Source organism: Crocodylus siamensis, chromosome 1 (assembly GCF_052110815.1).
Source record: "Crocodylus siamensis isolate JL-2025a chromosome 1, ASM5211081v1, whole genome shotgun sequence".
In the NCBI taxonomy this organism is placed as follows: Eukaryota; Metazoa; Chordata; order Crocodylia; family Crocodylidae; genus Crocodylus; species Crocodylus siamensis.
The window spans coordinates 197,306,681-197,320,529 of NC_143395.1; the positions used below are offsets into that span (position 1 = coordinate 197,306,681).

General features: G+C 41.0%; 1 protein-coding gene across 2 annotated transcripts in view; it reads left to right on the plus strand.

The window, feature by feature from the left end:
• Window positions 1–13,849, plus strand: part of RALGAPA2 (Ral GTPase activating protein catalytic subunit alpha 2) — a 359,228-nt gene that overhangs the window by 101,776 nt on the left and 243,603 nt on the right. For both annotated transcript variants that reach the window (XM_090051969.1, XM_090051977.1), the window contains exons 11-13: window positions 5,972–6,145; window positions 7,231–7,368; window positions 11,172–11,320. In XM_090051969.1, the coding sequence (XP_089908095.1) occupies window positions 5,972–6,145; window positions 7,231–7,368; window positions 11,172–11,320 (461 nt within the window). The remainder of the gene's footprint in view (window positions 1–5,971; window positions 6,146–7,230; window positions 7,369–11,171; window positions 11,321–13,849) is intronic.

Genomic DNA, 13,849 nt, shown 5'->3' on the forward strand with positions numbered 1-13,849 from the left:
ACCCTTCTTCAGGCAGTAGGGAGTGTCTGTTGGTGTTTGTGTGCTCTCCTGGGTAGAACAGAAGTCAATTTTTTTCAACTATTTAGTTGGTCTAATAAAAGATTTCACATCTACCCAAAGAACCTTGTCTACCTATGTCCTTAAACCAACACAGCTACAACCAACAGCCCTACAGTATCTAAGTTGACACATGTTGTTGCCAACAAAAAATTCTATTAAGTTGGAGTTAATTGCATAAGGGATTTGTATATTATGAAACATTCAAAAGGTGTTCATCAGAGTCCAAAAATTCTTCTAATGTTGATTGCTCATATGATAACAAAATAGAAGGAAGTCAAAATAGATTATTGGATTGATCCAGCCCAGGTCAAATGCTAAGAATCAAAGTTTTATTTGATTTAGCGTAGATTTTTAAAGTTAATACAAATTGAACTAGGAATTTCAGATTGACATATTTAGTAACCTACATAGAGATGTGAAAGCCTGGAAAAAAAATTCAGGAAAAAACGGGGGTGGGGGGTGGGGGAACCGAATCTCCAAATCAAATCGGGAGACCAGCCTCTGAATCGATTCAGAAAAGATTTGGCCAGTTTGTAGATTTGGCTATAGACCAAACAGGAAGCAGTCCTCACCACGCTGGACACAGCTTCCTCCAGCTGGTAAGTCTGTTGGGGTTGGAGGATTAGGGAGGGGGCTGGGACAAGCTGCCCAGCTAGGGCAGGGGGTTTAGGACTCAGGGAGAGGGGCAGGGAGCTGCAGGATGTGGGTGCAGCAGCAGTGAGAGCAGGGGCTATGCCTGCTACTGTTTGGCCATTTGGGGCAGGGAGGGGCATCGGAATGTCCCCTTCTGTCTGGAGTAAGCTGTGCCCCCATTCCGACCCCCCTCCCTGCCCCAAAGGGCCAGACAGTACCAGGGCATAGCCCCGGCTCCCAGCGCTCCTGCATCTGTGTTGCGTCACTGCTGACAGGTGGTGGCAGCATATGCCTCCCTGCACTGGCTGGCAAGTGGTGGCATTGCCCATCCCTCTGCACCAGCTGGCAAGTGGTGACAGCACCTGCTCCCCCATGCCAGCTGGGCAAGCAGCAGCAGGACATAGACCCCACTCCCAGTGGTGCTGCGCCTGCGTCCCGCTTGCCCTCTCCGGCTGGGCAAGTGGCAGCAGGGCAGAGCCCCCATTCCCACCACTGCTGCACCCATATCCTGTGCCTTCCACCCCAGCTGGGCAGCTTGTCCCAGCCCCAATCCCTCCCTCCCTTGCACCCCTTCTCTCCCCTAACCCCAACAGATTTACCAGCTGGAGGCAACCATGTGCAGGGTGGTGAGGACTGCTGCTGCCTGTTTTGTGTATAGATGAATCCCCAAAATGGTGTCAAATCTTTGGATGTGATCAGCCGAATTGAATCGGGACAGTGATTCGAATTTCCAACTCTCAAATGCAAGAGCAAGATGCATTTCTGTCCCTAGGGCTGCCATTTTCACAAGAGAAGGAAAAAGGATTCAGTGCCTTCTTTGCTTGTGGACGTTCTCTGTGGTTGACTTTTGATCGAGAGGTTGGTGGATCTGCTCCTGTCCTCCTGACTAGGCCTCAAAGGACTGGGAGTGGACACTGGCAGTAGCATCCATTCATTCCTGTAGAAATTAGAAACAAGGAGCTTATTGTCCTGCTTGCTCAAAAGCCTCAGGAGAGGATACAGAGCAAGTCTAAAGGTTTTGGAATTGGAAGGAACCTGCCTCCCCCTGGCCCTGTGACCTTGAGATCCACAGAATTACAGACGCTGCACAAAGGAGCTGAAAGTATACTTCTTTAATGAAAGGTAAGAGTTTAAATTTCTCTGAATTCAGTATATTAAACTATATTTTAGTTACATTAGTATATTTTCATAACCTATATAATTTGTAATTGACATCAGGAGGCACTACTTCACTGTCAGGGTGGCTAGGAGCTGGAACCAACTTCCAAGGGAAGTAGCTCACCCCTACCCTGGGGGTCTTCAAAAGGAGGGTAGACAATCACCTAGGCGGGGTCGTTTGATCCCAGCATCCTTTCTTGCCTATGGCAGGGGGTTGGACTAGATGATCTGCTTAGGTCTCTTCTGACCCCTACCAACTATGAAACTATAATTGAATTCCTGCTAATCTGATGTTTTGTGACAAACCACCCAACCTTAGCAGTGAGGTGAGGCCTGCAGGCAAGGGAAGTTGTTCACAGTTAACTTTGAGGTGGCCTCTCCTCCGTTCATTACTAAATTTGTACGTGCTGTAGCTTAGTGTTTATATATGGAAGCCAGCCACTAAATTACATTTTTCTTTTTTCTCCCTCAGCAAAAGGGTATGACCGACTTCTAGCATATGGATGCATTTCCACACTGCAGGTTATTCTAAGGAAAAATGTGATTTGCAAATACTGTCAAATGAAATATGCATTTCCAAATGCTACTAGGATGCCCAAGCACATCCTTGTATGTAAGAAGTGTCCGAGGTAGATCATGATCATGGAAGTGCAAGTAGCTCTTTCCAACGTTCTTGATCCAGAAGTCCTCCTGCTGCTTCTATAACATCGGCATCACAAAATGTTGCCCAGTCAACATCCTCAAGTAACCAAATATTGCAACCAACTGTATACAAAATACACTCAATAGCTTCATTTGTAGACAAGATGACACCAGAAGATCAGGAAAAAATTGACCAAGCTCTTGCAAGAGCAGTATATTATTCTGGGATGCCATTGTCAATAACTGAAAATGCATACTGGCAGGAAGTTTTTAAATTACTAAGACCATCATACTATTTCCCAGCAGACAGTCGTTGGGCAAGCCTCTTTTAGAGTCAGAATATGAAGGTGTAATACAATCTGTGCAAGGAAAAATCAACAAAACACTGTCTTGCAGTACTTACAGATGGATGGACAAATGTTCAGGGAGAAAAGAATCATAAACGTTGTGGTAACAACACCTCAAACAGTTTTTTACAGAAGCATCGAAACAGGAGAGAATAGGCATTCTGCAGAGTATATCAGGAGTAAAATATGTGAAGTCCTACAGAAGGTTGGGAGTGGTAAAGTATTTGCTTTGCTGACTGACAATGCAAGTAACATGAAAGCAGCATGGGAGATCATAATGAATAAATATCCACATACTACTTCCAATAGTATGTGCATCCCATGGGCTAAACTTGCTTTGTAATGACATCATGAAGTTGGATACTCTGCAAAAGAGCTATACAAGAGCAAAAGAAGTTATAAAGGATATAAAAACTTCATATTGTGGCTACAGTCTTTAAGAAGAAAAAGGAAGAAAAGAATGCAAAGAATAAAATAGTGATACTCAAACTCTGTAGTAAAACTAGATGGGGTGGAGTGGTGATCTCATTTGAAAGTTTACTAAAAAACAAAGAAGCTCTTCAAGAAACAGTAATAACTGAAGATCTTAAAGTACCCAGAAGTGTAAGGAACACTGTACTTGATGAGGATGTCTTCTGGGTGCAGCTGCAGAACTCCCTGAAGATTCAAAAGCCATTGTCGTCACCAGGTACTGCATCTGAATCAGACAGATTCACTTTTGTCAGACATTCCTTACCAAATGGCCCAGATAAAAACTGTTTTTGAGAATCTAAGTGCATCTCTGCTTACAAGTACAGAAGAAAGAAAAGTGAAAGACTTTATTAACAGACAGGAGGAATTTTGTTGCCAATCAATTCTGGCTACTGCAAATCTCTTATATATGCCAAGATTCAAAGGCAGAAATGTTAGTGATGATAGCACTGCCACTACATTTGACTGGATTACGAAACAAGCAACATACCTAGGACTAGATGTTGGAAAGGTATTTTCAGATGTTGCAGAATACAGAATTTCTTCAGATATTTGGTCCAGGAATGCAGTCTGGGACTGCCAAGCATATCCCTCCTGCAACATGGTGCCAAGGTCTTTGCATGACATCCTCTGACTCCTCTTGCTTCTTGGCTGCTTCAGATTCCTCCATCTTCTGCAGCATGTGGAAGAAACTGGTCTATGTTTGGAAATATTCACACCAAATCAAGAAATAGACTAATATGTGAAAGAGTAGAGAAGCTTGTCTCCATCCAGGCAAACCTTCTTCAGTTTTCAGAAGTCCATGAAGAATCTGAAGAAACAGAAACTGCTGATAGTGATAGCTCAGAAAATGAGACTGATTAGACAGAGTTTCACAGAGCAGAATTTGTATTCACTGAGTCTAGGGGGGGAGAAGGGAGCCTTCCTTTTTTTCTCAGCTGTTTCTAAACATGAGTGCTTTCTGTATCTGCTTGACAATGTGGAGGAGACCAAGTCCCTAATACATAATAACTTCCTTTGTTTTACTATAACATTGATGGTTTCTTCTATTTTCAACTTTAATTTTTACCTGCTTCTCACAAACTGGCAAAAACTAAGAGATGCTAGGTTCCTTAGAGTTCAGCAGCTTGTAGCTCAATCTGTAACAAAATTTTAAAACATTTTAAATTAAATTCAATTAGCAAATTTTTAAGTATTGTCTGAATAAACTATACTTTAAAATTTAATAAATATATCAAACATGATGCATCATATGTATATGTATATATAAAATCAGACATGATAATTATATGAGCAAACCAAGTTACACATAATACATTTTATGTTCTTAAAGTAGCAAAGTGAATTTAGATAGGTAAGGGGTGCTAAGAAAATAAGTACTGCATATATTTCAATTTTCTCCAAATTTTCCATTTTTTCCCGGGGGAATAAAAACCAGAAGAAAATCAGTTTTTTTCCATGGCTTCAAAATTTCTGGTAATTTTACATCTCTAAACCTACAGGTCCCTTTCAGTACCTATAACAAAATGACTTAATTCAAAATAAGAGACACCTTTCCTTGGATAAGAATTATAGGGTAGGGGATTTGGTAGTGACAAGGGGACTTGGTAGCGGCTTACCGCTACATCAAGGGAGCACATCAAGGACTTGGTGAGCAGCTGTTCACCAGGGCACCCATGGGGAAGACCAGGAGCAATTCCTGGAAGGCTGTTTCAGGCTCAATTCCAGGAAAAACTCCTTCACAGTAGGGGTGTCCATACTATGAAATAAGCTCCCTCCAGTGGTGGTGCAGTCACCTACCCTGGAAATCTTCAAAAAGAGACTGGACAGTTACCTTCCTGGGGTCACTTGATACAAGTTGTCTTTTCCTGCCTAGTGCAAGGGGACTGGACCTGATGATCTACAAGGTCCCTTCCAGCCCCTAACAATCTATGCATCTATGAATAGACTTCTGCTTGAAAATGTATGCTTTGAAGCTTGCCTGGTCCCTTAGCCTTACGCTGACCTGTGATGGGGGATGTCACTCTTGTATTTTAGTGGATAAGTCAGTTTCCCATGACCTGGCTTTAAAATCTCGGAAAAGGCCAACAGGTATACTCAGATTTTATGAGGTGTCTATCAGTCCCTGAAATGGTGTGTGGGTGGGGTGTGCAGAAATAAATTCTTCCACTGGATTTCAGAAAGTTTAATAGAACTTACATATAACTGCTGTTCTTCCATTCTTTCCATTTAACTCTTACCAGTGTGCCTTTAACAGCACTTGCCTGAAACAGGTTTTTATGTATGGCCCTAGGAGCATAATCTGATGTCCATAGGGTTGCATGGGTGGAGTAGCTGAGGGCATAATTTAACCTGCAGGCTTTTGATCACTGATAATGATGTGTGGGATGGAAAAAGAATCAAGGGTGAATTTGTTGAGCTGACAATAAGAAAAACATTTTTTTTACTTTCAGTCTGAGTAAATGTGATATGAAAATCAGTTTTAATGACCATAAACCCCTGCAATGGCATTTTAAACTGCTTTCATATATATAGGTGATAATTGTAACTCTTTATAGTAGCAATTTAAAAGTTAAAAGATTCTAAGTTAAGCTATTTTCTTTTGGACTGTTTAATTTATAATATAAATAGATAAAAACTCAGTTAACTTTGCATTTTAGGCTTTTTTATTACCTTCTTCTGATATATCTGCAACACGAAAAGTAGTGAAGGTATACAGAAAATGGATATTGCAAGAGAAACCTGTGTTTATGGAAGAACCAGAGAAAAAAGAAAACAGTCAAGATGATTTGACTACCTTGGAGCATTCAGAAACACAGACAGATAGCAAACACGTATGGTACCAGTTGTTATTTAATACAAACAGGCAGAATAATGTTTATTTTTTATTAAATATTGCTTTGTAAAATCTTTTTTTTAACTAAACTGATACATATTTGCCTGTTTACCTTTTCCTTCTCTAAATCTGTATTTTAAAAAAGTGCCAAGTCTCATAATGCCCACTACTGGGAATGGGAGATTCTGGATGCTGATCCCTTTTCAAAAACATGATCTTTTAATCTTCCTTTTGTTTCCATGTAAAAACCATAAGATAGGCTTAATTAAACAAATAATTTACATTCTACACTATTAAATTGTGAGTAAATTGGATGCTTATCTTGCTGGGATCCTATGACCCCAGGTGACTTCCTGCCCTTTGGGCAGGGGGCTGGACTCGATCTTCTGAGGTCCCTTCCAGCCCTGATGTCTATGAAATCTATGAAATTCTACTAAAGTAGAGCTCACTGTATAGAGTGGTGTTTCCTTCTGGCAGTAATATTTCAGTTTGGGTATAAAGTGACTATATTAAAGTTGCATATATTTGAAATATAAATGCATTATAATATCTTGATAAATGCCAACTTCCATTTTCAAATTTCTGTCAGTGTTCTGAATTAGGGCAAAAACATAGATCCAGGCATCCTGAATATTAGGAAGTTCAGATGCAGATCTGAACTTTGTGCCTTGGACCTTTTTCATATATTGTACCAGAAATATATCCCAATTGTATTTGACCATTTCTCTGAGGTGTGAAATTAGTTAAGAGTATTTCTTCATCCTGGCAAAAAAGATTGCAGATATTACAAAAAAAATTGCAGTGCCAGTTTTTATACTGTTTTATAGAGAACCAAAGTATTGACTCTGAATTTAAGGGGGACAGCCCTTAAACGTTATATGAGCCTTTAAACATAATATGATGTAAATATTTGAATAAAAGAACACATTGATTAATGGGCACAAATTTATTTCCAAATTAAGCATAGAACCCTTGTCACTGTTCTGTTTCCCTCCTCGTAGCATTTGCATGTTCTATATGTAAACATAAAGGATAATGAAAGATATATCCCTATTAATAAATTGACTTTTTTGTTTTTGAAAGTTTGCCACTGAACATTCTGGACATAAAAGAACTTCCAGCTGGGGAAGAACTTATTCCTTCACTAGTGCTGTTAGTAGAGGATGTATATTAGAAGATGAAGACAAGAATGTGAAAGCTGGGGCACAGGCTGCATTACAGGTATGGTATTCAGAAAAAGCATGTGGTATTAACAAGGACTTTAACAGTTGCCTTAAGCTGTTTGGAAATCAGCAGAAGGAAGGGTTATCATATTTCAAGTTCCAAAAAAGAGGACTCCTGTTATGCGGACACCTCACTCCCCAACTGCAGCCTCTGTCTCTGTTGCCGCCCCTCACTCCCAACCCACAACCCCTGGCCCTGCCAGTACCCCTCACTCCTGATCCACAGTCCCTCACCCCCCAGGGCTATGCTGGTGTCCCTCAGGTTCAACCTGTAGCCCCCTGGCACTGCCAGTGCTCCTCACTCCCAAGCCACAGGCTCTTCAGTCCTGCTGGTGCCCCTCACTCCTGACCCAAAGCCCCCTGTTCCCCCCAGCCCTGCTGGAGGGCGCATCCAACTACCCCCATCCCAACCATGCTGCAGTGCAGTGGCTGTAATGGCTCTGACTTATGCGGGTGGCAGTGGAATGAGTCCAGCCCTGGTGTGGGCTGCAGGGAGGAGGGGAGGCCTTTGGCATCAGGCAGCCTGGCTACGCCCTCTCCCCAGGCAGTGTTTCCCAGGTGCCCGGCCTCTGCGACCATGTGCCCTGGCTCCTGGTGCCACTAGTATGACCGCACAGCTTCCCACAGCCCCCAAAGGGCCCTCCCACCCCCTGCCCCTGTGCCCTGCCACAGCCCTAGCATCTAGAATCCATCCCCCAGTGCAGGCAGGCACCTGCCGGGCTCACACCCTGGCCCTCCAGCCCCTGCTCCCCATAAACTTACCTGCATCCAGATGCCAATGCTGTTCCTACGACTCTGCCAGGCTGCATGCCAACCATGTGTGTGTGCACATGCAGATTCACGTGGTGCCCCCTGCCTCCACTTGCCCTCCCTCTGTTCCCACCAGTGGAGCAGAGCAAAATCCTGCACATTTGTTCAGATTTAAAAAGAATACCTGGATGGAGATCTGAGGACCCAGAAAGAGGACATGTCCAGGAAAACCCAGTTATATGGTAACCCTGGCAGAAGGGGCCTATATAAGAAAACAGAAACATGTTTAGGTTTTCTGCTTGTCTAAGACTGCAAGACAATTTCCATTCAAAGTCAGTTTTCATAGACCCATAACTTTGCTCTGGTAGATATCTCAAGGAAAAGTTATAACAAAATCTCTGAAGACATCTGGGCTTTTATAGGATAAAAACAGTTTCTTCACCTCCTATTCAAAACAAAAAAAACCCCCACATTTCCCCCAACCCCTGGTCAAGTGAGTAACTCAATATAGGCAAAATGTCACTTCAGTCATGGTACCTAAAGAGAATTTAATAAACAGTAACTGCTTAAAGCTTTGGGGTAAGGTATTTTTAAAACCAGAGTTATAAATCATTGCGATTTCAATCCTTATTTTAATTACTTCAGCTGTAAACTGCCTAAATGCATGCTTATGTAAGTAACTATAATGATACCTGACAACAAAAATTTGCGAATTGCAGCAGCTGAAACTTCACTACTTCTGTATCTTAAAAATCAGATAAAATGGTTGTGAATTAAGTGTAAATATTTCCTTCTGAGCTCTCTATCTTAGCATTTCTCTACGTGGAGAAACTACTGTACAGTAAACTAAGGAGTGAACTGACAGTGCGTTAGCCGTTCCATATAAGCCCCTGCATGGACACTCTCACTGTGTACTAAGTTCAAGGGGGCTTCCTCCTTTTCTAAAGTAGAGTGAGCTGTCACATGCCTAGAGTGGGCTGCCACATGCCAAGAGTGTCCAAACAAGGAGTTGTCAAAAGATGAAGGTGACCTACATTATTTTTTACCTAAGTTTTTATACTTTTGTATTATATAGATTTTATAATTAAGGTTAAAATGGCTATTTATATAAAATTTTCATTTACTAAATTGGAACAAAAATAAAATTTGCTCTTACACTTTTTTATAGCAGTTGCAATTTTCTGTCTATGACATTCTATAATAGGATGGACTGGTGATAAAATTATGTGTAAAAAAAGAAAAGCAGCAAATAGATTTAATTCAAAGGTACAGATTTATTTGCATCTCATTTTGAACAAGATGTTCCTTGCCAGCAGGTAGGAAACACATACCATTGCTCATTTAGTCAGAGAACATCCACAGTAGAATCCCTTGCAGTCTTAAGACTAAGATAGTCTTTAGTGGGATAGCCAGCATGGGACGTAACTTCTAAGTAGCTGAAGCAGCTGAAAGAAAGGGATTTTTATTATTACAATTATTTTTGTCTCTACAGCTTTGAATAGCCTGAGTTGTATGGATCCAAAGAGCTCGGGCTATTCTCCTCATTTGATCCAAAACTCTCCTTATTCAGTCTGCATGTCTAACTGGATAACTGAATGAACACCAAGTAGTCAGTCACTTCTGTGGGCAGGATTAACAGGAGCAATATATGTGAACTGGGGACTTTGTATTAACATTGAAAAGAAGTAACTGTTGATCAAATATGAAGTGTTTTTTTCTCATGTCTTTGCAGAAATACTTGATAGGGAAAGCATAACATTCAGTCAGGCATATATTACTAGTATATCTAAAGTCAACATGGTCACTCAAGAAACAAATATGGCAGAGGAAGTTCACAAAACTAGCTATCTAAACTTTAAAGACAAATCTGCATGCAGTCACCAATCAGGAGATGATTTTCCGCACACATCAGCAGCCTGTTTGAGAAGGTAAAATGCACATCTGGTTTAAAAAGAAAAGGCAGCTTTTAGCTGAGAGCTTGTTTTTAAGTTTTTACAGATTCTCAGGGCTACTAAATAATTCTCTGCAGTTTTAATCCAAAATTTGGATTAAAAATAGTCTAAGGATCATGGAGCAGCATAATTTGGTTTCTACCTTTATTATTCCCTCTACCCCTTCCCCATCCTAAAATTCATTAAAAAGGGGCTAAATTATATACTAATCCTGAGTACTAAGGGTTAGCCAGGGTTATCTCATTCTGTGAACCTAGTGATAAGCCATCTACTCAAGTAGTCTGTTAGCAAAGACCTTTTCTCTTAACAAGCTGCTGTTCCAGTTTCAAAATTTTGTCCTTGATGGGCTGGCTTTTGAGAAAATTATCCTAGTTAAGGGCCCTCCAACTTACATTAGAGACAGCAGGAGTCCTCCTATTAATGTGATAGCTGTACAATTGGGCCCTTTAAGAGGACATTCAGGTAAAGTGGTCAAAATGCTTCTATATGCCAGAAAGCACTCTATACTTTCTTTTGCTGTGCTAAAAATGGAGTTTTGCCGGGTTATGTAAGCACTGATTCAAGATTTGCTTTTTAAGTAAAGAATGGATAAAGGCCTTTTTCTTTTTGCTGTCTGAAGCAACTGTTAGTGCAGTTAGACCTTCTAATGAGTTTCCTTTTGGACAACTTTTAAGTAATGCTTTATTTCTTTAAATGCATATTAAACTGTGCTCCTGACTTTATTAGACACTATTTGCATACTTACAAAGATGGGAATTGATTGAAGCTATGGGATTGCCTGTGCTGACTGTAAATTTTCAAAAGTGGGACTAGTGTTTAAATATGTTCAGCTAGAAAATAGGGGGTGTTCTTTCCCTTTCAAAACAAACAGAATGTATTATGTTTTTATTATTATAGTGGGTGAAACTTAACTCTCTTCTTTGAAATTGTGTAGAAGAGCAAAGAAAATAGTGATAGATTAAAAAAAAAAAGTAACACAACTTTCCTCTAAAGAAAGGTAAGTTTCAGTTAGAAGAGGACAAAATGGCTGTTGCAGAATTTGGCTGTTAGTCTTGTTTGGCACTGAATTTTTTTCTAATTACAAAGCTTTTCTTTCAAGGTGTTTTTGACCAATTCTGCAAATGTTTTTTTATTGGAACCATGTGCTGAAGTCCCTGCACTCTTAAAGGAGCAAGTTGATGCTTGCAAAGCAGTTCTGAGTATTTTTAGGCGCATGATAATGGAACTTTCAATGGACAGAAAAACATGGTAAGGTTTAATTTATTTCACCTATGTTTCACACTGTATTAATATTAGAACTGTAAGGCAGAATAACTGATCAGGAGAAAAGGCTTTATTAAAAAAAAATATAATAAGATTATACTTGCCATTTGGTAACACAAGTTACGATTCCACAGAGGGAGAAATACTCATAAAACGTTGAGTATTGAGAGAGTTTTGTTTTAAAACGTTTGCTACTATAACCTTTAGGTGAACTATTCTCAGTCATAAAACTTGATTCTTGTGCAAGGTAAACTTCAGCATTTTACAATAATGTATTCAAATTTTGAAATGGTAAAAGCTGCTAAATTAAAAATTGATTTTTAATTTGTTGATCTAGAATTATATGAATCAATTCTGATGTTTGAAATGATCATATATTACTCTAAGGCAGACCTTGTTGTTCAGGAGCTAAATTGCTGTGATTGCTGTGAAAATGTGGGAAGGCTTTTTTTTTTAAATCAAACCCATTCAGTTCCTCATTCTGTCACTGGGGCGGGCAGGTGCCTTTTTGTTTGTGCTCATCTGTGTGGGCTTGAATATACCTCCCTAACCCCTTGATCTATTTATCACCAAATATAAGCAAGTGCTTGCCTGGGTGTGTAGGCTTGAGCATACTTTCCACCACTTTTGTGTATTTATCAGTTGCATTTAATCTAAAATTATTTTTCTAATGCAAGATGGACTATTTTATTTAATAGTAGAAATATGTAGAAGATTAAACCAAAATCTATGTTGATAGAATGTTACTAAAGCAGTAATTCTCAACCAAAGTGCTATGGCACCCTAAGGGGTTGCCTTGATATCCGTTCCAAGGTACTGCACAGTGTTAGCACTGTTTGGTGTACAAACATGGTTCACAAGAGAAACCTAGAGATTTCAAATAGGAATTCATAGTCTTAAAAACTTTATCAACCATGGTGGTCTTTCTGATATCTTTGCAATGGAAGAATTGCTCTGTAATTTTTCCATCGTCAATAACAAATGAAAGTTAGGAGTTAGCATTTTCAGTCTAATGAGGGGTATCTTGAGTCTAAAACGGTTGAGGACCACCGCACTAGAAAGTTGTGCACTTCGCATACACTAGGGGCTCCTTGCTCTCCTGCATTCCCCTCCATATGCTCCCCACGTGTCACTTGTCCCTTTTCCTCCATTTCAGGACCTCTACATAACCTCACTTAATATCTCCATCATGCCATGGACTCTGGGTTCCTTCGTGTCTGCTGTTTGTCTTTTCCTTTTCCCTTCTGATTTCTGTTTTATCTTGTGCTTGTGCATCAGAATTTTAAAAGCTGTATTATGAGCAGGGATTCTGGTTTTCTTTGTTTAAAAATCACAAATCCTCTGATTAAAACCCCCCAAATGCATGCTTTTTCTCAATTAAAATGAAATGCTACTATACAGGCAACCCCTGCTTAATGCTGTTTCACTTATCACTATTTTGCTATAATGCTCATTTTACATTGATACCTGATTCCACTTAGCGCTCAGTGAATTTCATTATAATGCTTACAGGCATTGAGCCGGGAGTGTACACTAGTGCCACACCGCATTGGTGGTGCGTAGCCTTGTTGTGCAGTTTAACCCGCCCGTGCCCGAGCCAGGTGGAGCAGGGCTATGATCATACAATGACTCCTGCTGGGGGAGACCTGAGCGTCACTCCTGGCGCCTGGAGTGACTGTGACTGTGGCCGTGAGCGCCGCCACCCCACACACACACACACACACGTGCTGCCTGGCATGGAGGTGACCAACACACCACCTCCATAACCCAGGCCCAGGCAGGTGGCAGCGGCACGGCACCAGTTGAGCTGGCCCTGAGCTACCAGGTATTCATGTTGCTGCTGCTGGGTGCCCTGGTTATGAATATTTATTTACATTAATTCTTATGGAAAAATGGATTTCACTTACCACTATTCTGCTTAACGCTTGTTTTTTCAGAAACCAATTAAGAACACTAAGGGTGGGGGGTGTATATATAGATATCAGTTGATCACAAAGTTTTATTGATACATAGACATATCTATCTATATATAGATATATAATTTTAAAGCAATTTGAAAACCTACCACTGCTTCAATCGCTATAACTAAAAACAATCCTAATTACCTATAAATGTTGGTGTTTGGTTTTGGGATTTTTAACATGCAAAATCAGAGCTCCCCCTGCCCCCTTTGTTCAGCAGGATGCAGGTCCAGCTGCGGCTGTCCCCCCACCCAACAGCTTTGTGGCACTGAGCAGCTTTGATATGCCAGTGTCTTTCCCATGCCATTGCCCCTCACTCCCCACTTACAGTCCTCTGGCCCTGCCAGTGCCTCTTACTCCCCACCCACAGCCCCCTACCACCCCAGCCCTGCAGAATGAGGCCCCTAGCTGCCAGGGCTATGGAGCCAGGGACCTGGGTCCGCAGCCTTCTCCCCCCCACAGCAGTTACTGAGCCCCGGCTGCTGCCCATGGAAGGTGGTGGTTGCTGTGGTGGAACAGAGCACAGGCCTGGCTCCCACTCCCCAACAGGTGG